The sequence below is a fragment of the Tupaia chinensis genome, unplaced genomic scaffold (genome assembly GCF_000334495.1).
Source record: "Tupaia chinensis unplaced genomic scaffold, TupChi_1.0 Scaffold145860_1, whole genome shotgun sequence".
Taxonomy (NCBI): Eukaryota; Metazoa; Chordata; class Mammalia; order Scandentia; family Tupaiidae; genus Tupaia; species Tupaia belangeri.
In genome coordinates this window covers 1,337,244-1,361,341 of record NW_006205718.1, presented here as the reverse complement: position 1 = coordinate 1,361,341, position 24,098 = coordinate 1,337,244, and the positions used below count along the sequence as shown (strand labels likewise).

General features: G+C 43.0%; 1 protein-coding gene across 3 annotated transcripts in view; it reads left to right on the top strand.

The window, feature by feature from the left end:
* CAPN13 (calpain 13) overlaps positions 1-23,780 on the top strand; it is an 86,417-nt gene extending 62,637 nt beyond the window's left edge. For 2 of the 3 annotated variants that reach the window (XM_027768309.1, XM_027768308.1), the window contains 8 exons: positions 785-987; positions 2,002-2,038; positions 2,660-2,716; positions 5,999-6,056; positions 6,168-6,226; positions 7,930-7,998; positions 9,431-9,503; positions 11,409-11,679. In XM_027768309.1, the coding sequence (XP_027624110.1) occupies positions 785-987; positions 2,002-2,038; positions 2,660-2,716; positions 5,999-6,056; positions 6,168-6,226; positions 7,930-7,998; positions 9,431-9,503; positions 11,409-11,662 (810 nt within the window). In that variant the 3' untranslated portion in view covers positions 11,663-11,679. Of the gene's footprint in view, positions 1-784; positions 988-2,001; positions 2,039-2,659; positions 2,717-5,998; positions 6,057-6,167; positions 6,227-7,929; positions 7,999-9,430; positions 9,504-11,408; positions 11,680-12,633; positions 12,690-13,247; positions 13,306-23,384 lie in introns of those variants that run through there. The other variant, XM_027768310.1, reaches the window with a different exon arrangement.
* The last annotated feature ends 318 nt before the right edge of the window (positions 23,781-24,098 follow it).

The following is a 24,098-nucleotide window of genomic DNA, read 5'->3' as shown; positions in this document are numbered from 1 at the left end:
GTAGTGGAGAAAATTTGTTTAGTAAGGGGTTTTTATTATGTAATATGTATGTGACATTCAGTAATAGGAACTGCATTATATTTATTGTTTTATCTCTAAGAAAATATTGAAATAAAAGGAAAATGATCAGGGCCTATTATTCTCCAATGAGAAGGAATCTCAGGGCTCAGTTGGAGAGATAAAAGAGGAAGTAAAAAGACTTCAACTTCACAGTGCTATAGCAGTTCAGAGTATTTCACTGAAAGATCAGGAGAGAAGGGGCTTTAGGGCCCCCAGAAGGAATCTGATTTTGGAACAATGCCACTGGTTTCCATGGAAGTTTTCTCTCTTATATAAGGGGAGGTCTCAAAAAGTTCATGAAAAAAAAAATGTGCATTATGAACAAACTATGCAGGAATTTCAAAAAATTTTCACCAAAATAAGCTACTACTTTAATTCCATTTTTCCATGAATTTTTGGAAATCCCTTTATATAAGCAGACAGTAAGTTCAGAAACCCAGGATGCTATTAAACCTAGTGAAATAAAACTGTCATATTTCTTTGCATTCATTATAGTCTCTGGGTTTTAGACAAAATAACGGGCTAAATGCTCCTGCTTTCAAGAGTTCGGGTAAGCACTCTCCTCTTTTGTGGGGCTTGCAATGCATGGTCGTTACATGCAGTGCTCTGTGCATTACATGTAGCATGTTTTGGTGAACAAAGAGGTCTGGAAGGTGGTGGGTTTCTTTTGGTGTCAGGCCCATGCACGGAAGGGGCTTTCTCATAATAATGATGTTTCTTCTAGTTTCAGCAGTTTGGAGAGAGATTGCCACCAGAGTTCTTCTCTCCATTTAGAAATGCTGCCCAGGGCCTAGATCATGAAACCAAGCGCAACTTCACAAAGTCCTTGCATCTGAGCCCTGGGACCTATGTTGTGGTCCCCTCAGCACGTAGAGAAGAAGCTGAATTCTTTCTCCGAATCTTCCTAAAAGTACCAGACAGTTCCAGGTACACATCCTCTGGAATCCGAACTGTTTCAGTCTGTTTACTTTTATAAAAATGCATTGTATCATTATGAAGTATGCTCTGTGCATTCTGTGCAGCACGTCCTGTGCTGACGGGGAATGCAATATGAGCCCTGCTCATCACAGGAGGGAAAGAAAGTCTATACGTCAATAGCTAGACCACAAACAGGATGGAGCAATTGCTGGGGGGAAGGTTGCATGGAAGGAGAAAGAATAGCATTCTGGCAAGAGGAACTGAGAAAGGCTTCTTGGAGGAAATGGCCTTTGAGATGATCCTTCAAGGAAAATAGAATTTAATGATTGAAAAAAGAAGGTCATGCAAGTGGAAGAAAAGAGCATAAGCAGAATTAAAGAAGTGGGTCAGCACAGGGTTTGCTGAAGAATAAGTGAGGAATGCAGGAAGATGGTTTCATGTCAAATTGCCTGAAATGTGGCTGGAATGTGGCATAGGTCTGTAAGACCATGAAAGATGGGCCTGCAAGGTAAGGTCTGATCATGGAGGTCTTGAAGGCCAACGCAATAAGCCAAGACTGGGATGAACATATACTCACCCAGCTGGACCTCTGGTTCACTCTAGCCTGAGGCAGACATCACTGTAATCATGGTGGTCTTTACAGTGGAGTGTGGAGGAGGACTTCTCAGTCCAGAGTCCCAGGTAATCATTATTATACCAAGTACAGATGAAACATAAGATAAAGCTTTTCTTCCATCCTGACAATGGAGGTCACCATCCATCTGTGCTTGGTTGTGAAAGCAACCATTTACTACATGGTTAGAAGACCAGACCATGTCTACTCAAAACGCTGGACACATGGCTGTGGTACTCACTTACCTGCTGACTGCTGTGGCTGCCCACTCCACATCCTGCAGTGCTGAGTGCTCTCCACCCAGGTCCTTGGCATAAATGAACAGTGTCATCTAGGGTGCCCTCCAAGTGCATGCTTCCTTTAAATGGTGAACTGGCTGTCCTTGTCACACTGTCCCCCTAATTTTCTAGGAACCTGAACAGCAATTTCAACCTCAGAGCACTGAAGGTAGGTGCACAGCAAGGTCTAGCTGGTGACCTGCATTTGCCACATTCCATCTCCAAGAGCTCCTATTTCTTTTCTTGCTTCATCACTGACTGATGAAAACGGACACTGTAATGGGCCATTGATGGCTCAGAGGGGTGGGGTAGGGAAGACCAGGCCTCCAAGGCCAAGCTAGATCCAACCATCTTCATTCCATGAGCTTTAGTTTTCTCATTCTCCTGAAGATTGTTTCCAATTGCCAAGTGAAGAGTCTGTCTTAAGACCCAGGTGTGCATTATTGTACCCTAACTGAACAGACAGGTGGGCTCCCTCTCAGAAGTCTGATATTGGCGGGAACCAGCAGTTAGCATAATGGCTATGTCACTGGACTCCCACGTAGTTGAACGCGGTTCACATCCTGGACCCGGTGGCTTAAAACTCACGCCGGGCACGTGTGCGTGCGTGCCCAGGATCCCAGGAGGAGAAGGGATTGTGGCATGACCATCCCCCCTGGGGGGTGATTTCTCACTTTCTGTCTCTATGTCTCTGTCTGTCTGGCGAGTGCACGCGCCCTATAGCAAAAATCTCTCAAAAAAAAAAAAAAAAAAAAGAAGTCTGATATTGGCTATTCTTCCTTTGATTCAGGCAAGTCTTCTAGAAAATGGCTCCCAGCAAAGCATTTTCTACAGATACGCTAAGAAGGTACAGTACCTAGCACTGAGAGGTCTTGTATAGGACAGGTGATGAAGGGACTTGAGAGGAAGACCCTTCCGGGTCCTCATCAGGACACAGAGAGGAAAATTGACTTGATGAGCCATTTTGTCAGACTCTCCCTGGATTATCTCTAGAACTACTCTGGCTGCCAAATTTTGGAGAGAAGTGACACTTCCATCTAGTGACATCCAGATGGAATATAGAGTTTAGAAAGGGTGGAGGATGACTAAGGGGGGATGGGTGTTTGAGATGTATTGCCTTTTAAATCTTTAAAATGAAGCAATTGGCAGTACCCTCTTGCAATTTTTCCTTCTCCCACTGCGCCACCTCCCCACCAACCTGGCATAGTTCCTCCCGGGAGCTGGCCAGTTTCAGAAAGCACCAACAGCATCCTGCCTGCCAAGCCACCTATGTGCATGTGAGATTTCCTTAATGGTTTAATAAACTGTTATAAAGAACTCCTTGAACTGTCAGGATAAAACACCTGCCAAGGGCTCTGCATGATGGACCTTTTATCATTAATAACACGTTGGCGTGGGCTGGAAGTGATACAGATGATCACATGAACTGTGTCAACTTGGGCCAGGTAGAGGCCATGGACAGGAAGCAGGCAAGACCTTGCCCCTGCACTCAGATGGCTAATGGGCCACTGGTAACCTGAGGTGGCCTCAGCCCAGGTGGGGTGGGTGGTGGAGGCTGGAGAAATGAAGAATGTGGCTGGAATGAGGAGTACATGGACCTCTAGGAAATCAGCATTGGCCCAGAATTCAGGCGCACCATCTGGGCTGATTTAGAAGGCAGTTCACTTGATGTATGACAAGGCCAGCCAAGATGATTGTCCCCAATCTGAGCTCCTGACAGTAGGGATGACATCATATGAATTCCTTGTCCCCAACACCGATCACTGTTCTTGGCACAGAGGAGATGTTCAATCATTTCTGTTGAACTGAATTAAGACAGATTAGCACCCCCTCAGCAGATGCCTGTTTAGAATGCCTGAGACCAAGCTTCCTTCAAGGGCAGGTGGCAAATTCTCACACATGGTCCATGCACCTGCACCTCTAAAATAAAAATATATTCTGTCATATGGTAAGACAGTACAGATGCCCTAATTAGGACCTTTCCAAACAATAGCCAAATGTTTCCTCTAAAAGGTGACTGCAGCCCATGTGAGGCCTTCACAGGAATTGAAATAAGACACAAATGCTCCATTGTGCCAAGGTGCCTGACTGAGACTGGATTCCCTCCCGTTTTCACCTCTCACCTTGAGCAGGACCCACCTGGCATCATTCTGCACAGCCTGCAAACTATCCTCAGAGGCTGTCTCCTCCAAAGAAAGTTCAAGGCAAATTATTCATCCATACACAGACTATCTCCTCTCTCCTGATCTCTTAGGTCAGTTTAACTAGTGTTGAACTGATGCAATGTCTTGCTACTACCACTAGTTCCCTTCATTAGCTATAGTAGCAGTGACAGTGCTATAACCCAGCATTTGCCTGTGGGAAAGCAAGGATGCATCAGACTCTGGGATGGGCCAGACCCATCTGTCATTTATGTCACTGGCAGATATTTACAATGTACCATGCTAAGCTTTGGGAATACCAGATACAGCCCTGGGGTATCTATCATTGTGGTGGTAAAGGCAAACATGCAGTTCTCTGAGCATTTGTTTAAGCAACCATTGTCTTCCTTGCTACCCTCATTTTCTCAAACACTTTGAGTTGGTTACTGAATTCAGAGTCCAGGTCAAGGTTCTGTCTCAGGTGGGTGATATGAAGAAGGAAAAAGATTGAGACCAACAGTTAGCGTAATGACTATGTCGCTGGACTCCCATGTAGTTGTCCGCGGTTCAAGTCCTGGACCCGGGTGGCTTAAAACTCATGCCGGGCACATGGGCGTACATGCCCAAGATCTCGAGAGGAGAATGGAGAAGAAGGGATTGCGGCATGGCCATCCCCCCGTTGGGTGATTTCTCACTTTCTGTCTCTCTGTCTCTCTCTGTCTGGCAAGCACACGTGCCCTATAGCAAAAACCTCTCCCAAAAAAAAGAAGGGAAAAGACATGGTTTGTACTCCAAAGCTGCATATGATCTAGTGAACAATTCCATGTAAGTTGGAGTTCCCCATTAACATGTCAACTGCTATCCAAAGTGAAGTATTATGCTTCTTTTGAAGAGGAAATCCATTGATGATGGGCACTCAGCATCCACTTCCCTGACAAAACCAGTGAGATGTTGGAGAGATGACCTGAGAACTAGTTTCAGACACTGACAGGATGTTTTCAAGAACCATCCTATGGGGTCCAGGACCCAGGCTGTGGGCTGCTTTGGCTTTCTCTTCTGGGTGGTGTGGTGGACCCTGGGAGATGGAAGGCATAGTGTGTCTGCTGTCTAAGAGGTACTGGTGCTTGGATGACCCCTAGGAGGTTCCCACTTCTACCTGACCAAGTGTCATTTCAAAGTCACCTGCGGAGAAACTCACTCCAGAACCAGTTCTCCACGTAAAACTCTCCCAGAATGAATGTGTCACGTCATCCCTGCATTCTCTTACCAGGCTGGATATAAGGGCAGTACGTAAAACAGTTCTGCCTCTTTATAAAATCATCATTGGAGACCCATCCATCAAGCTGTCCAATTTCCCCAGTATAAGACCTAGTGCAGTTAACTCTTCCAGAGTTCAAGCCAGGAAAAGCTTTCTCTCCACTCAGCCTCAATTGCTTCCTGCTTTTAATCCTGGGAAAACCATGACATCTCCCTTTTTGCTTCAACGGCTGGGAAGGCTAATGCTAAGTAATGTGCTCAATTATAGCTGCTTCTCTTAGCCTAGATTTCTGATATTTTTAACTCCTATTATCACACATGTGTGCACACATACACACACACACACACACACACACAGAGAATCTTATTTTTTTCTTTTCATCTCTTTTTGAAAGCAGATGGGTGACAACCTAAAGGGCTTTGAATAATACTTCTGAGGGGCTCTCAAGTGCCAGGTGTGGGGGTAGGAAGAGAACACTGCTTTCAGTACAGTAATGAGGGGAGTGCTGATTGCAAAGCAGCTCACACCAGGCATCAAACATCAGTAGTGACCAGCACTGCCAATGTCCAGGAGACGGAGTTTTCAGCAAGGCCCAGAGCAGCAGTGGAAGGCTTTGTCACCAGAGTGGGCACTGTGTAGAAGTAGGAGTGCTTTTGTGGAGTCAAGTAGGTGTGTTTCTCAGGTCCCAGGTGTTGATGTGATCCCCATGTTCCTCCTTTGTTTGCAACAGGGGCTGGACATTGATGCTACTCAGCTTCAGAGCCTTCTCAACCAGGAATTCCTGACAGGTATGATCAGCCCAAGGGCCTGGAGGTCCTGTCTCAACCCCACCATCACAACCCCCTTCCCTATCACCACCACCACCACCATTTCAGTCTTTCCTGTTGCCCCTTCCTCAGGGCCTCCAGGGGACACATTCTCCTTGGACGAGTGCCGCAGCATCGTGGCCCTGATGGATGTATCCTTTGCAGTCACACTAAGAGCCCATCTGTTCCAGATGCTTCCCCAGGTGTCTAGTTAGAATATTAGAGAACCTTTTTTTTCTCTTTCTGTGTTTTCCCTTCTTTCTTCGTTCTCAGGCCTCACCCAACAGCCTAGGTTTCTGTGGATTCTCTACTAACTCAGTAACTCGCCAGACAAGTTTCAACAATAGCAATAGTTATCATCTATTAAGCATCTACTGTGTGCTGAGAATTGAATGGGTATATACACACTTTTTTCTTATAGTCCTTGCAAAAACCCCTGTGATGCAAAGGGTGTTATCTTACCCTAAAATGAAAATAAATAAATAAATAAATAAAAACCGGGTTGCAGAGAGGTTAAGTAATTTGCTCAGATCACACGACTGGTCAGGATTTGCCTCTGTCTCTGGATTTGATCTTGGAGTCTTCAGCCTCCAAAGTATAACCACCTTCAATACCACCTCCTTACAGTACCATTGGGAACTCTTTTCTCTTCTTCCTTTTCCTTCTCACTGGAAGAGGAGTCTTAACTGTTTAAATTCCTTACTCAGCAAGCCACCATTGTAGTAAAGATAACAACAGCCCAAAACATATAGAAAGCTCTTTGGTCTACACAGCAGTTGAACCCCATTGTTACTATTTTGCTGCATTTGCAGATGAGAGACAGGATTGAGGCAGCTCCCTGACTCTGTAGTGGCACAGTGGCAAGACCAAAAAAATCAAAACCCAGGCTTTCACCTCTCCTCTGATTTCTACTCACCTGTGAGATATTTCTTCCCCTCCCCAGGCACCTCCCAACAGGCAGGAGAGACTGACTGCATGTGGGCATATTCCTGGCTGCTGCCTCACCAGCTCCTGAGGGAGACGGATCACCCAGTTCTTGCACTGTTAACAAGGCTCGATTGGGAATGCGAAGCTGGCCATTGTAGAACAAGAGGGTTTCTTGATGAAATCATAAATCATGCCCTGTCTCTGCGGGCTGTAGTTTGGAATTGCTCGGAGACACTGTCCGCATCCCTCACAGAGGAATCCAAATGGTCCCTACAGCCCCACAGCCCAGGGCAGGTACCACAGGAGAGGCTGTGTACGCTGAACCTCACAGAGTGGACTGCTCTTTTAAACGCTTCCTCCTCCTCATCCACTGGCTCCCTGTCTAGTTTGTGGAGGTCAGTTCTTTTCCCTTCATTGGACATCACTGAATTTATTGTATGGAGCAGCCAGGGCTGGCTCTAATACACAAAAAAACGATCTCCACACCTATGAACATGGAGTTAGAGTTACAATGACTCTTGTGCTCCTTCTCACCCCACCCCCCCGCTAGGGAACCCACTCTAACTGGTAAAGGCTGTGTATTGGGCTCCCTCACTTTCCCCAGATGCAAGTGATATTGACCTTCTTTTCTTGGACTTCTTTCTTCTTCCATTTCTGTCTCTCTCTCTCTCTCTGTCTCCCTCCCTACCTCCCCCTCCCTCCTTCTCTCTCTCTCTCCTCCTCTCTCTCTCTCTTTTGGAAAACAAAAAAGTGAGCCAGGTCCCTTTCAGATGTAGCAGGAGCCAGCTGGCGTGGGGCCACATCTAGGTGACTTTGGACCGACAGTGTTACTAGTTGATGGATGGAGCTGCTCCAGCCTCGCTGGCAGGACCAGCAGCCCCTCTGCTCATTGCATGCTGGGCTGATTAACTCTTAACTCCCCATGCAGCTGAAAGTGAATGGGCGACTTGACCATGAGGAATTTGCAAGGCTATGGATGCGGCTTGTGCACTGCCAGGTATGGGCATGCTCCTATGACTAGCAGTCTCATTCTGTCTAGGTTAGCAAACATTTACTGGGTGCCCAGCTGTATTGCATGATCAGGGGGTACACAGGAAGATGAAACTCACCTCTGTCCTCAAGGAGAGCTCACATTTTGTTTGGAGAGGTATATGTGCAGCACCAGGCTGCTTCACCTAATCCCTGATGTGGAGTCATTCCGTTTCTCACAGGGCACAGCAGATGTCGGCATGCCCACCCCCACCCCATTAGTTTGTGGGGTCCTCCAGGGAAGGTGCTCCCTCATATTCATCTTTCCCCATTGCCGCCTTAGTGTCTAAAACACAGCAAGAGTTGAAAAATGCTGAATAAATAGCCACACTAATAAATTACAAATGAACAAGTGAAGGCCTATTTGAGAACACCCTAGATCTGTCTTTATACTCATGAAAAGCCAAAAATGTCAAGAATAGGCTCCAAGCTGCTAGTTCACAGTAACCATCTCCTACAGTTGACCCCAGTCACACACCCACATGTGGGGCATTTTGCTTTGAGCGGCCCCTGTGGGGCAGCTGAGCAAAGACAAAAATTAGTACTGAGTCCTGAAGTTCTTGCATAACCCAAAGCAAAATACCACCAGTCTGAGCATCAATTTCCTCAGCTGTGAAGTGTGATGATAATTGGGTTCCAGTCAGAATTAGGTAGAGGTAGGAAGTCCTGGCTAAGTTCAAGAGTTGTACAAAATGAGAAGTTACAGTTACTACCTTCTGCAACCCTGCTTGGATCCAAAATGCAGTTCTAACCTGCTTTCAATACTTTCTACACATTACTCACTGACGTACAAGGCACTCACCCGAGCACTTTATAAGTACTAGCTCATTTACTCCTTGCAATACACCTATGAGGTAGGGACTATCCATGTTACAGATGAAGAAACTGAAAAAGATTAAATAACGTGCCCAAGATTACCCAGCAGATAAACATAGAGTCATGGGAAAAGTCATGATGTATCTTTGCATAGAAACACATAGAAAAATATGTCATGACTTTTCTGATGACCCAATAATTGGGCAGGAATTTAGGCAGTTTAGTTGTCAAGTTTAACGCTCTTGACCATTACCCTATGCAAACACTGTAGAGAGTCCTACACTTCTCTTGAATTCACCAGCTGCCCTATGCATCTGCATCTGGGACCAATCTAGGGGCTGAGCAGGAGCAGGGAGCAGGTTGGGGAGGGGACCTGCAGCCCTTAGCTGGTACAGTGATAGTGGGCTGTGGCAGGTGTATGTTCCACTGAAGTCTGCCTACTTCTAAGCTGGCTCCACCCAAGTTCTTGTGAAGCAAGTTCCAGGGATGGGAAAGGAATTTCTGAGACACACTCCACCCCCACATCCCCATCCAGGACATCTTCTTCATCCTCACACCGGCTTCTTGCTTCTCTTCCATATCAGCATGTTTTCCAGAGCATCCAGCACTCTGGAGTTCTTCTGAGCTCAGACTTGCAGAAGGCCATAGAGAATACAGGTAAAGCCGGGGCCCCTTGAGTCATGGTGACTGAGGTTGTGGGGTCTGTGTGTGCCTTAGTATGGTGAAACAAGGCTAGTGCTGCAATGCTGGGCTGTCAGAAAAGAGGAAAGTTGCTGCTTCCCTGTCCCAGGTTTACACTGACCTCAACACACCTCCAAGACTCTGGGAGTCATCCCCCCTGAGTTCTCATGTGCCAGTCAACTTTCCCAGCTGCCCAGAGCTGTTCAGCACAGCCCTAATTGTGAGAAAATAGCCCTGCAAGACTGACGCCCACCAGGAGTCAAGCTCGCCTTAGGGATGCTTCCATCTCAGTGTCTGGGCCATCAGGGTTAAATACCCATGGGCAGGCTGATGATCCCGCTCCTCTCTCTTCACAGAGGGCTTGGAGGCTAAATTAAATGAAATGGCATCTGTCTGCTTCAAGTAAGGGCTTGGAGGCTAAATTAAATGAAATGGCAAAAGCTTTCAGCCCTGGGCTAATGATAATAATACCTTAGGGGCCATAAGAGCTTCAGAGTTCACCAAGAATTTCTATTCACGCTATCTCCTTTGATTGTCTCGACTACCTTGTAAGCCAGGAAGGGCAGGAATCATTATCTTTACTGTCCTGATGGGGAAGATGGATCACACAAAGGTTACCTGAGAAAATGACTGCCTTCCTTAATAAAATGTAAAATCATGTTTTCTGGGATGAACACAAAGAAAGGCATTAACATTCTCTGTCCCATGGTTCCAGTCCTAGAGATGGGTAGAAATACAGGAAGGGTGTTCCCTTTTTGGCATTAATCTCCCCTTAATTCTCTACAGTAGAGAGCTGCTACTTGAACTTCAGCACCATCAGACTCCCCTACAGCACAGACTGCTGAGCTGTGCCCTCGGTGTCTGATTCAGGAGATGGGGTGGTGGGGTGGGAGAATATTTTTTTAAATTGCACTTCTAAGAAGGTCTGGATGATGCTCAGCACCTGCTGTGAAGACCATACTTTGAGGGCCACTGGGCCAGCTGGTAGCATAAAGGGTAAAGCCTCTGGACCCCACATGGCTGACTGGGTGCAAGTTCTGGACCTGGAGGCTTGAAAAACTTGCTGGGCATATGTGCATGCATGCCTAAAATCCCAAGAGGAGATTGGAGAAGAATTGCAGCACGGCTACCCACCCCCAGGGGTGATTTCTCACTTTCCCTCTCTCTGTGTCTCTCATTCTCTCTTTATCTTTCTGGTGAGTGTACATACCCTATAACAAACTTAAAAGAGAGAGAGAGAACCACTGGAGAGCCAGTTACAGATGAAATCTTTAAAGGAAATTTCACTAATGTCTTCAGAATAATGAAAGGGAAAAAGTAGAGAACAGTTTCAATTCAACTCAAAATTCTTCAGGGGCTAGGCAGGTAAATGAAAGGGATAATGGAGCTAGCTGTCAGAAAATGGGTGATTTGAGAGTGTGACAAGCTGGAGAGAGCACGCCTATGGAAAGGCATTCATTTCATGTTTTATTAATGGGGCTGGAAAAAGCAAATGTGTCTCTGGGTGCACAGGGCCAGCAGGCCACCAGGCTCTTTTCCTTGCCTTGCTCAGCAGTGCTTGCAGCAGAAAGGCCTGGCAGAGGCAGGGCTGCAAGAAAACTCCGGAGGTCCTCCCTACTGCATAAGAGTTGTCCAGTGGTTGTGAAGGCTGAGGTGTCTCCAGAACAGCCAGTGTCAAGTATCTTGAGTTGGTCTTTGGCCACACTCCAGCATTGTGTCACTGGGACCCCCAAACAGGAGCATCAGAGAGAGACACTGAAGCAAGGTGGACAGGCTGCCAAGCCAGTAGGAGATAGTGCTAGAAGGCTGCTAAGTTCTTTGAACAAGTGTCTCAAACCCTGGCAAGTCCTCCCCAGTTCACTACCTCCCCTTGTGGCCCAGACTTCCTTTCAGGGATCTTCATCAGCAGTGAGCTGCTGGGTCTCATGATGCTCAGGTACAGTGACAACACCGGCAGGGTCAGCTTCCCCAGCCTGGTCTGCTTCCTGATACGGCTCGAAGCCATGGCAAGTAAGTACCCTGGTGTACCCTGTGGAGACCTTCACAGTGACCAAAGAACATACTTCTGCCCCCATCCTGGGCAAGGCCTCCATGGTGAGGAGGGCTGTGTCCTGTGTGAGACACTCTGGCTTTGAGAGGATGGAGCCTGGATGGAGCCTGGATGGAGCCAACTGAGGCTATGAATAGTGTAGACATCTGTACCGCCCCTCCCTTCTGCACCCTTTCTCCCCAGCACTTGCCCTGTCCTAGCTCTTATTTCCTCATCACCCTCAACAGCTCCTCTCTCAGGAACAAGGTTTATTTAAATCTCTCTGTCCCCTCTCCAGGGTGTGTTTATAATTGAAATCTATTCTTTGGTCATGCAGTGAAAGCTTTTGGTCTCTGCTGAAGGAATATCACACACAAGTGAATAAGTGGGAGCAGACTTTTCTCCAGGCTGCAGAAATCCAACTGTGTGGGGCAGAGGTTTCCATAGCTTGTAGCAACAGCATGACCCTTCATTTCAAATGAAAATCATGTGAAACCCCAGGCCATCACGGAGCTCAGAAGGGAGCTGTTGAGGTTCAGGTAGTGAAGGGGCCAGGGTACCTCCTAATCCTTGCACCACTCCTGCTGTGAGCACCTCTGCAAACCCTCCAGCTCTGCATTGGGCACTCAAAGACTGAGAGAATAGAAACCTGGGAGGGTAAACGAGAAGCATAGGCCCATACCTTGCCCACAGAGTTGTGGGTTGAACAGGGAGAATCACACATTATGCCTGTGAAGGAAATACAAGCCTACACAGCTCCATAGCCAAGTGGGGAGGATGCAAAGGGTCAGGAACCTGGAAGAGGAAGAGGCAGAACAGCCACCAAGAGCCACTTTGAAAAGGTGAACCCTGTGCTGCGCCGTGGTGGACACCTTAGCTAGAAAGAGAAAAGGACGGGGAAATGGCACACCCCATGAACAGTGGAGGGACAGGGATGGTGGGCGGTAGGGTGGGGGAACGGTTGTACTTTGCATAGAATCACCACATTGCCTTTACCTTCCTACGAGCCCAGGCCTGCCTCCTCTGGCTTGCCCTGGTTCCCTCCTCCTCAGTCAGTACCTTTCCTTCTTCCCCCAGAGACTTTTCGTAACCTCTCCATGGATGGAAAAGGACTCTACCTGACAGAAATGGAGGTGAGTTGCCTTCCCTTCCCAGGGACAGGGTACAGCCCTAGGCTACCTCTCCTAATCCGATTCCAGGGGGCATTTTTCTTCTCCCTGAGGATATTGAACAGTCCATCAAAGGCCGGCCAAGCTGCCAACCCCCCTGCCTCCAATTACTGCCTTTATATATTGCTGGCTGCCAGGCTGCTTTAGGATCTTGGCAGACAGATTTTATTTTTTTCCAATAGCTTAATAAAGCAGAGGATTATGTGGGAGTCATAAATCTAGGAGGGAACTAAGAACAGCCCGCCAAGCTCACTGTACATTAAACTTGCTCACATTGAATCTTAGAGCCTCCTGACCCATCAGCTGGTTGACCTCAGACATCCCTTTCACTGCCTGACTACTTAGGGAGTAGCAGAAGATACACCATAACAGGGGGCTGAGACCTTCTGCCTGGGTTGGAATAGAAAAGGTTGATGAGACTGGACCAAGACCTTCTGAGGGAGGCAGGTGGCATTTGCCCTGCTCTATACTAAGCTTACAAGCTTAAAGAATTTGGTTGCAATGATGATGTTTATTTCTCAGTGGATGAACCTGGTCATGTACAACTGAAGCAAGGAGTAGCACAGAAGCCACAGTTCAGGTAAGACATGGAATCATTTCTTCCTAGGAGCATGATTCCCCTTCTCCAAGAATTCTCTCCCTGGGAACATCTTACCCAGGGATTGCAGTGCCTGTGTCTATGTGGAACCAAGGTTCAGCTACTCAGTAGTCAATTCTTCATATTTCATCCAGACTATGTAGACCAGTGGGCGTTCAAGGCAGAGTATGGCCTGCAAGTCAAAAATGAGGAATTTAGAATTTAGAATTGAAGTTCCAAAGAGAAAAGATGGTCACTCATCACAGGAAAAGTGATAGAAATGGTGTATAAATTGAATTACTTTCTTCAGTTCTAGCTCAGTCTGCCTGCTGTTCATACATAGAAATGCTATAGATTTCTGTATGTTGATTTTGTATCCTGCAACTTTACTTTATTCATTTATTACTTCCAGGAATTTTCTTGTGGATACTATTAAGTCTTCTATGTATACAATTGTGTCATCTACAAATAGAAATTATTTTACCTCTTCTTTTCCTATTTGAATGCCTTTTATTTTATTCTCTTTTCTAATTACATCAGCAAAGACTTCCAGTACTGTATTGAAAAGGAATATGGAAAATTTACTACTGCATGAAGCAAGTCAGGCTATGAAGGAGAGACATTGTATGTCTCCACTTAATGTATACTGACTGTCCACACTCTATGGTCAAAATTGAATGACTAGAGGATATAGAAACATAGAACATGATTATAGATACCAGATGCAGTGTGAGAAGAGGGTGGGAGAAGGAGGAGAGTCTTAGGAAAGACATTAAGGAGAAAAATAGAGAGACAAGACATTTATGGGACAAAGAATTGGGTTATTATCTGTTGATGATAACATACATAGTATCCTCAATTGGACTGGTGAGAAATATATTCATGTTGGAATATTCACTTTACAAGCTAAGTGACATATGTGATTGAGTGTATCAAAGAAATTAAAATAAAATAACATAAAATAAAATAAAATAAAATAAAATAAAATAAAAATAAATGGTGTATAAATAAGATGCTGTGGAGTAATAGCAATGGCCAAGCCTTGGAAGAGGAAAGTTGAGTCTAGTCCAGCTCTGCCATTGCCTCACTATGCAGCATCAGACAAATTATTGACATCTTTAGGCATTGGCTTTTTTTTGTTTTTTTTTGAGAGATTTTCACTGTAGGGCGCGTGCACTCGCCAGACAGACAGAGAGAGACATAGAGACAGAAAGCGAGAAATCACCCCCCGGGGGGATGGTCACGCCGCAATCCCTTCTCCTCCATTCTCCTCTCGGGATCTTGGGCACGCATGCACACGCGCCCGGCGTGAGTTTTAAGCCACCGGGTCCAGGACACGAACCACGGTCGACTACGTGGGAGTCCAGCGACATAGCCATTACGCTAACTGCTGGTTCCCTAGGCATTGGCTTTTATACCTCTTGCATGAGTGTGCTGGAGAGTCAACACCCAAGTCACATTTTTAATGTTTATTTCCATAGGACAAACCTTAGAGTTACATAGTCCTACCCCTCCACCTGTTGTAGCAGAATCTTCCAGTCATGAGGAGCTCAATATTTTGCGTTTCCCATTGTTGGGCATCTCCAGGCATTAGTTATTCTTTATATAGGGGCAACAACCTACTTTCTTAAAACCTTTACACATGCTTCTAGCTCTGTTCTCTGTAATACTGTAGAGAAAGAGAACAGACATGCCAGGCCTTCAAGTACATACCAGATGCCTTTGCTGCCTTACAAAGTTTCGCTTCTTTATTTATTCCTTCTGATTTTCATCTGTGTCCTCCTAGTAACCGTTATCTATATGCCAGAATCCCTTTGAAGTGTATAGTATTGTCTCTCACTATCCCTTTTCCTGTATGTGGCCCCAACTCCCTCTTAACTAATGTTTCCATCTTTCCTGTTTTGAAGATTATATAAGGAGGAAGTGTAATACAGGATGCATGGCAATGTATTTCAGTATTTTTCATTAATGCCTATCCTAGAGTGCTCTCTTAGCTTCCTCATCAATCACCACTCTCTGATATCACATTATTGAAGCATATTCACTGTTGACTCATGTGTTGCTTTGCAGAACTGGAGGAAGGAAAATGAAGAAGTTCTGCCTCCATATCTACAAGCACAAGTTCATCTGTAACCATTTCCTCTCTTTCTCTTTTTACATTAGAGGGCATGTCCTTCCAAGAGTGTTCTATACTTCATTATCTTCCACCTTCTCAAGGACCTGATTGAGTGAATTCTCTTCTCTGTCTTTGGAATACTAAACCTCATTCTCTTTTTGTCTGGAGTCTTCCAATTCCCATTTAAACATGTCTATTTTTCTAAATTTCATCATCTCACATTCTCTTCCAGATAGTATAACTTTTGAATCTCTTCTACCATCACACTTAGAATTTGTATAAGGGCTAATTATCTCCATATCTTTATTTTCTACCTTCGCCTCAAACTACTTCAGTTTGGATCTCTCAGACATCCTGTCTCTCCTTGGCTTTTGTATTGGCTCTCTAACTCATTTTCCTGTATCTACTCCTACCCCTCAAATCAATTTCCTGCAGCTAGAACTTACTTTCAAAAATTCAAATCCAATCATTGCATTTACCAGGTTAAACCCCTTCAAAGTTTGGTGACTATTACACAGGAAAATAGAGACTCAATAACAGACCACAAGAGCCTACCTCATTTGGCCTTTCCTTACCTGTCTAACCACTCCTTGTGCCTCTCCTCCCTGTTCTCTGCTGCCACTAAACCAGCATACCTTTTTCTCCTTCTATTTTCTGTGCTTTTTCCAGTCTAGTCACTGAACTTCTTGTCTTTCATGTCTTTTTTTTTTTTTTGAGAGGTCTTTCCTATAGGGCGCGTGTGCTCGCCAGACAGAGAGAGAGACAGAAAGCAAGAAATCAACCCCAGGGGGGATGGCCACGCTGCAATCCCTTCTCCTCCATTCTCCTCTCGGGATCTTGGGCATGCACGCACATGTGCCCAGTGTGAGTTTTAAGCCACTAGGCCAGGGCGCAAACTGCAGTCGACTACATGGGAGTCCAGCGACATAGCCATTACGCTAACTGCTGGCCCCTCATATCTTAACTCAATTGAGTTTCCGTATTACTTGCTTAAATATCACCCTTTCCCAATCATAACATTCAACACACTCTTTGTTATTGCCGTTGCTCCTTCCTTTATAAAATAGATTTACTAGCTTAATTCACACACCATACAGCTCATCCAGTTAAAGTATAGTGTTCAGTAGTTTTTAGGATAGTCACAAAGTTGTGCATACATCACAACAATTAATATAATTTTAGAACATTTTTCATCATTAGAAAAAGAAATCCTATTTCCATTTAACATGCCAATAGCAGTCATTCCCCAAGTGCATCCTACTCTCTAATCATAGGAAACCACTAATTCACCTGAATCTATAGATTTGCCTATCCTGGGCATTATATATAAGTGGACTCATGCAATAGTGATCTTTGTGAATGGCTTCTTTCATTCAGCATAATGTTTTCAGAATTCATCCATGCATGGATTAATACTTCATTCTTTTTTAGTGCCAAATAATATTTTGTCATGACCACATTATATTTCATTAATCTATTTGTTTGTAGTTGGACATCTATGTTGCTTCTTCTTTTGATTATTGTCAATAACCCTGCTTCTTTTGGGGCCAGCTGGTGGCATGATGGTTAAGGTACTGAACTCTCATGTGGCTGAACATAGTTCAAGCCCCAAACCCAGTAGCTTGAAAATCATGCAGGCATATGTGCATGCATGCCCACAATCTCAAGAAGAGAATGGAAGAGAAGGGATTATGATGTGGCCACTCACACTGGGGGGTGGGTGGGTGATTTATTTCCCTCTCTCTGTCTTTCTTTGTCTCACTCCAGTGGGTGTACACACTCTATGGCCAAAGACTTAAAAAATAAATTAAATAAATAAAATCCTACTTCTTTTGACTGTTGTTAAAAATCTCACTGTGGGGACCAGCAGATGGCATAATGGTTATGTTGCTGGACTCCCATGTAGTCAATTGCAATTTGAGTCCTGGACCCAGTGACTTAAAACTCACACTGGGCATGAGTGCATATGTGCCAAAATCCTGAGAGGAGCATGGAGGAGAAGGGATTGTAGTGTGGCCATCCCCAGGCGGGCAGGGGCGTTGTCATTTCTTGCTTTCTGTCTCTCTATCTCTTTCTGTATCTCTGGCGAGCACATGTGCCCTATAGCAAAAATCTCTCTAAAAAAAAAATCCCACTGTGAATGTTTGTGTGCAGGTTTTAGGGGACATTTGTTTTCCTATATACCTAGAAGTAGATTTGTGGGTCATATGGTAACTTTATGCATAACAATTTGAAGAACTGTCAAACTGTTTCCCAAAGCAGCAGCACCATTTCAAATTCCTATCAGTAGGGAATGGAGTTTCACTTTGTCTACATACTCTGACACAGGCTATTATCTGTCTTTATATTATTGCTGTCCTAAAGGGTGTGAAGAGATAGCTCATTGGGTTGGGTTAGGATTAGGGTTGTGTAAGGACAATTATAGGGTTAAGTTGGGGAAATGATATGCATTTCCATGATAACTAATGATGTTAAACATCATCCAGTGTATAAGTGTCTATTTAAATCCTTTATCTATTTTTAAATCAGATTACTGATATTTTTACTACCGAGTTGGAAGATTTATTTTAATATTTAGTTATTAGCCTTTATCATATGTCATTGGCCAAATTTTTCTCCTATTCTGCAGACTGTCTTTTTAGTGTTTTAATAGTATCATTTGTAGCTGAAGAGTTTTTAATTTTAATGAACTTCAACTTACATATTTTTCTTTTGTTATTTTTGTCACTTTTCTTTTGTCAGTGGTGTGTCTAAGAAATCACTGCCTAACCCGATTACAAATACTTGGTCCTGTTTTTCTTCTAACAGTACTTTAACTCTAAGATTTAGGTCATTAATATATTTTGAGGTAATTTTTATATATGGTATGAAATAGGGATCTATCTTCATTCTTCTGCATGTGTATTTTCAATTGCCTCAGCACCGCTTATTAAAAATAGTATTCTTTTTCTCATTTTGCTGCCCTTTTATTTCTATTTTCATAGAATTATTAATTTAATTAAATTGACTATTATTTTTTAAATTTGCTACAGGGTGCATTTAGTGCACTCATCAGAGAGAGACAGAGTCAGAGAGAGTGAGAGAGAAAGTGAAAAAGCAAGCCACCAGGTCTGGGACTCAAACCACAATTGGTCATGTGGGAGTGTAGCACCTCAACTACCATGCCAGTTGCTGGGTCCCAAGGGTGTCCTTTTCAAAAATCAATTTCTTACAACTTATTTATTTCTGGACTTTCAATTTTATTCCATTGATTTTTCTATTCCTATGTCAGTACCACACTGTGTTGATTACACTAGTTTTGTAGTAAATTTTGAAATATCTTGATATGTGAGTGCTCTAACTTTATTTTTAAAGGTATTTTGTCTATTCTATTCTGGGTTCCTTACATTTACATAATAAATTTTAGAATCAGTCAATTTCTGCAAAAAGGTGGAGGGACAAAAGCTGAGCTATTGATGGGAGTCACATTAAATCTATAGAGCAACTTGAAAAGTATTGTCATCTTTGCCATATATTTTATCCATGAATATGGGATAGCTCCCCATTTTTTAGATTTCTTTCATTTCTTTGAACAATGTGTTACCATTTTCAGTATAGAAGTCCTGTGCTTCCTTTGTTGGATTTATTCCTAAGTATTGTATTTTTTATGCTATTGTAAATGTAATTGTCTTAATTTCATTTTCAGATTGTTCATTAATAGTATGTAGAGATAAAATTATTTTTACACATTACTATTACATCCTGCAACCTTGCTGAATGTGTTTTATTAGTTCTAATAATTTTTAAGGGATTCTTTAGAATTATATGTTAAAATATCAAGTAAGCTTATACTTTTAAAAATGCTAATAGTGCATTGATATGTCATTTTTTTTTACATTTGAGTCTACCTTGATCTTTACCTATTTCATAATCTATAGGTTTAATAACACTACAAATCACACTCTGATAAGAGTTCATCCACATAATGCCATCTACACCCACATATTAGAATCATGTCATCTGGAAATGGAGATAGTTTATTTCTTCCTTTCCAATCTAGTTGTCTTTTTATTTATTTTTCTTGTAAGATTATCCTGTCTAAAAGAACTTCTAGTACAATGCTACAAAAAAAGTAGAAAAAGTAGGCTCAGCTGTGATGCAGGTACAGCAGGCAGGAAGAACACTGCTGTGTGATACCAGAAACCATTACAGAAATGCTCTGGGTTCGTGTACCAGGCCTATCTGGACATGCCAAATGCCCCATGATCATGGCTGTCTGCAAGGTTTTGGGGAGAATCACAATACCCTGTAAGGGTACCCTCATTTTTCTTTCTCTCTGGATGTAAAAAAAAATTAATTAACTTTTAAAAAAAGAAAAGAAAAAAGGAAAGGAAGTGGAGAACGCAAACATTTTTGTGTTCCTGATCTTATGAGAAAACATCCAGTCTGTCATCATTAAGTATTATGCTAATAGATACCATTTGTCAGGTTGAGGAAGCTCCCTTCTATTTGTTGTTGGTTGAGTTAACACACTTTTAATTACTTGCTTGATGTCTGTATTCCCTGCTAGACTATAAGTTTAGATGTCTGTCTGTTGCTGTCTCCTTATCACAACGCAAACTGTCTGGCATAGAACACCATTCAATAATCATTTCCAAAATGCCTTAAATAAATTGTTCTTTCAGATTTATGCCTTTATTTTGTTCTCATCCCATCTTTTGTAAATATTATCTTACATCCAATTCTTCTCACTATTTTAGCTGTCGTTCTATTTTCATCTTCTTTGAGGTACTGGTGAGAAGATAATTAACATTATCCTGTTATTATCATGAAAATATCATGATCTATAGTCTCTTATAAAGGCTATTATCAGGGCCAGCAGGTGGCATAGTGGCTAAGGCACTGGAGTCCCACATGGCCAACTATGGTTCAAGTCCCAGACCAGGAGGCTTGAAACACACCAAGCACGTGTACATGCATGGCAAAAATCCCAAGAGGAGGATGGAGAGGGGATTGCAGCATGGCCATCTCCCCTGGGGAGTGATTTCTTACTTTCTCTCTGTCTCTCAAGCTCATGTGCCCCATAGCAAAACTCTCTCTTAAAAAAAGAAAAAAAAAATGCTGCTATCTGACCTATTTATATACTACCTTTTACTACAAGAAATCTGCTTTCCTGTGCCCAGGTCTGTCTGTCTTTCTTTCTTTCTTTCTTTTTGCCTTTCAATATTTTAATTTTCTGTAGACATGAATAAGATATAGCTTTTTTTTTTAAATGCTTGTCAAATTCATTAAATTGCTTTTACTCACTAATGAGTCGTAGTGAATAATGAACAGTTTGGAAAACATTGGCCTAGTTAACATTTTAACTCTGCCAAGCATTCCCTTTCTTTGATACAAAAAGTCAAAATTACTTTCTTGAAAGTAACTTTCACTCCCATGAGAGCAAAGAGACTCACTGTTGGACAGAATTCAATCCAGAGAATTCCCTCTTCTTGTTCATTTGGTCTTCTGTGCAGCAAAGTATCATTAAAACAAGCTAAAGCTATGTCTTATGAACCAAATGATCTTCTCCCCAAAACTGGAGTTATTGGAGCCATATCACCAGTCTACTTTACTTCTGGATCATTCTCTGCAAACTTGACATCATCTTAGACTCATTGGGCAAGTTGGGGTATATGAGATGTCTTCAAAAAGTTCATGTAAAATATATATTCCAAAAATGCTATGCATAAATTTCAAAAAAACAATTGTACCAAAATGAACTGAGACTTTAATCCCATTTTTCCAAGAAATTTTTGAAATCCCTTCATATTTTCATTGTGAGAATACTTAGGTTTCTTTCTCCCTTGTCTTCAACCCATTGGCTCTCCTCTACTTAGTACCTTAGGGCATAGGTAGATACAACCAGGCTGAACTCTTCTTTCTCTCCCATCATATCTTTTTCTTCTGAACAAAACATGTTCTTTCATTGCCATTTGCAGAAAATACATATGTTAAAATATCAAGTTTGTTCTTTTGAAAAACACTATTAGTTAGTGCATTGGTCTGTGCTCCTTGGACAGTTGAAGCTATGTTGATCTTCACTGATTTCAGAGTCTAGAGGTTTAATACACTGCAGGTTGCACCCTGCTGAAATTTGACTAGCTAATGTTATCAATATCCATGTTGATCTCCTGTCAATATGGCAGTAAAGTGACTTATTCTAACATAATTGTTATTTGTAACAATTTCCCACTACACAGAAATAAAATGTCTTGGGGAAAGGGCCAACCTCTCCTAACCTGCCTGAAGGTGAAATATGGGCAGCAGGAACCCTGGTCTTACTGATTACCAACATTTTTCTCCAGAGGGGTTTGCTTCTAGCCTAATAAATCCATTTCTCCCATCCTTCAGACCAAATAAATTCTTTTTGAGATTCCTGACTGGACTTTGGGTTGAACACTGACACTGTGGAGTATCTCAGACCATTGGAAGTTAAACTTTGCTGTACAGGTTCAGTTGAGAGTCTGAATTTGCCTCTGGTGATGTGAAAACTTCCTACCATTTTGACAAACATATCCCTAGTGGCCAGTAGGCACCTTATGAGACCAGTGTGTCTAGCCTTCTGGAGCTGGCTTTTAAAAATAAATGTATTCAACAAGGAAAATGACATATAAACTCCAAGGGCTTAAGTCAAGGTGGAGAATTGGAAACCAAGAAAAAGCAGATACAACACTAAATAGAGGCAAGGAAGTCCAAGGAATGTAGCCAACTAGCAGAAGAGCAAGCAATCCCAAGGGGAGTGGCAGGGGTGAAATCAGATTGCTTAATCATGGGGAAAATAGTGTTCCAAGGGGTTTTGAAATTTTTCTGGAGGGTTTTGGGAAAGTTATTAGAATAACAACTTAGACTAAGCAGAGAAAAAAATATTAGGTAAGTATTAACTTTTGGAAGAAAACAGAGTTAAAATAGAAAGAAAATGTGGGTCCTAGAGTCTCTCTTCCCTCAGCAGTAAACCGTACATACATAATTGTAACAAAACAAAAATTAAATATTGATTTAACGAAAATGTGATATAAATATATTAGAAGGCAGGAGGGAGGGAGTATGGATACATGGTAGTAAGTAGGAGCATTCCCCAGCCACATCTTCTATCACAGGAAATCAACAGGCATTTAAAATTGACAAGGAGTAATTGTGTAAGTCTACCCATTAGAAATATTGAGGTAAACATCCAAATACAGAATTTGGGGAGAGATATTTAGGATAGAAGGGAACATGGGACTGCTGTTTTTCTTCATGCTTCATAGTGCTATTTGAATTTTTAAATTATGTACGTTATTCTGAATTTAAAAAAAAATAGATAAGCCCACTAGAAAATTGTCTGAGAAACAAGAATTTAGATATAAAAGAGGAGGAGGAAGGCAGAGGAAGGAGTGCTGAAGCTGCTGCTTTATACCATGGGTAGGGCAATTGGCTAATTACAGTTGCAGAATAAATATCTGTGCCAGAATATCAGTTTAGTCTGAGCTACCTGGACTTGAGAAAAGCCACTTCTCTGAAAAAGTTTACAGCCCATGGACTGAGCTTTTGCTGGGACAAAGAACAGAACTATGATTACTATTGCGCCCCTGGCCTCAGTCCTTCAACTTGCCCAAGGGGAAAGAGGAATACCTGCTCCTCCACTTTCTCTCCACTCTGCTGAAGACACTCAAGAGACTGGCATGGGCTATGGTTGGATAACATGCTGCAGGCAGGGCTGAGAGGGTGGGAAGGCTGCCCTCTGAGGTCTGTGGAGAATGAGATGAGGACATTCCATCCACTGGAGACATGGTGTGGTAGAGGAAGTCAGCCTTGCCAGGAGGAATGGGCTTTACTTCTGCTTCTGTCAGATGGTCCAGAACAGCATCTGTAGGAATGGAACCACTTCCATGATCACTCAAAGGCAAAAAAGCATTTCTTTACACAGCCTGCCTTCTGCTTGTGAATAATCCATGTCTTTCTCTAGGTCAAGATCCCAGTAATCACTCCAGAACCTGGCTCTCAGTTGAAGGCACTTTGAAGCCCCCTCTGCTTGTGATACATGGAAATCTGCCCTGTATGAAATGGAGTAAAATCTGCCTTCTAGGAGCCTGGGCTGGGTCTTGGAGAGCTCAGGCTTTGATAAGCCTGGAGTCACATCATAGGTTATCTGAACACTTTGGAACACCAGTCTGGACTCTCAGAAAACAAAGAAGGAGACATTCCCCATGGATAAGAAGAGACCTTGCTTCTTGGGACCTTCCCACAAATTAGACTCCTTTCCTTCTGGATTTTGGAAGAGCCAGCATAAACCAGTTTGCCTACTGTTAGGGTACTATGGATGGTGTGGGAGCTGTCCACTGGGTATCATTTTGGAATAATCACACTCTCCAATATCTGAGTCCTGATTGTTTCATAGCCAAATGACAAAATAAAGGATGTTTTCCATAAAGGTCTCTGTCTCATGACAAGAAAAATCTTAGTTCTGACTCAAAAATACATTTGGGAAGAAAAATCAGCCAACAGTGAGAGACTTTCCCTCCTTCTATATCCATGAAGTCGTCTTCAGGTATCTCAAAAAAATCATGGCCTACAAGAGTAGAGAAGAGATGCCAGAAAATGACCAGGACAGTCCCCACTCAGGAGAATTTGTAGTCTGAGAATTCATTTCTGGAAGCATCTCCCAGGTCAGGGAATACTT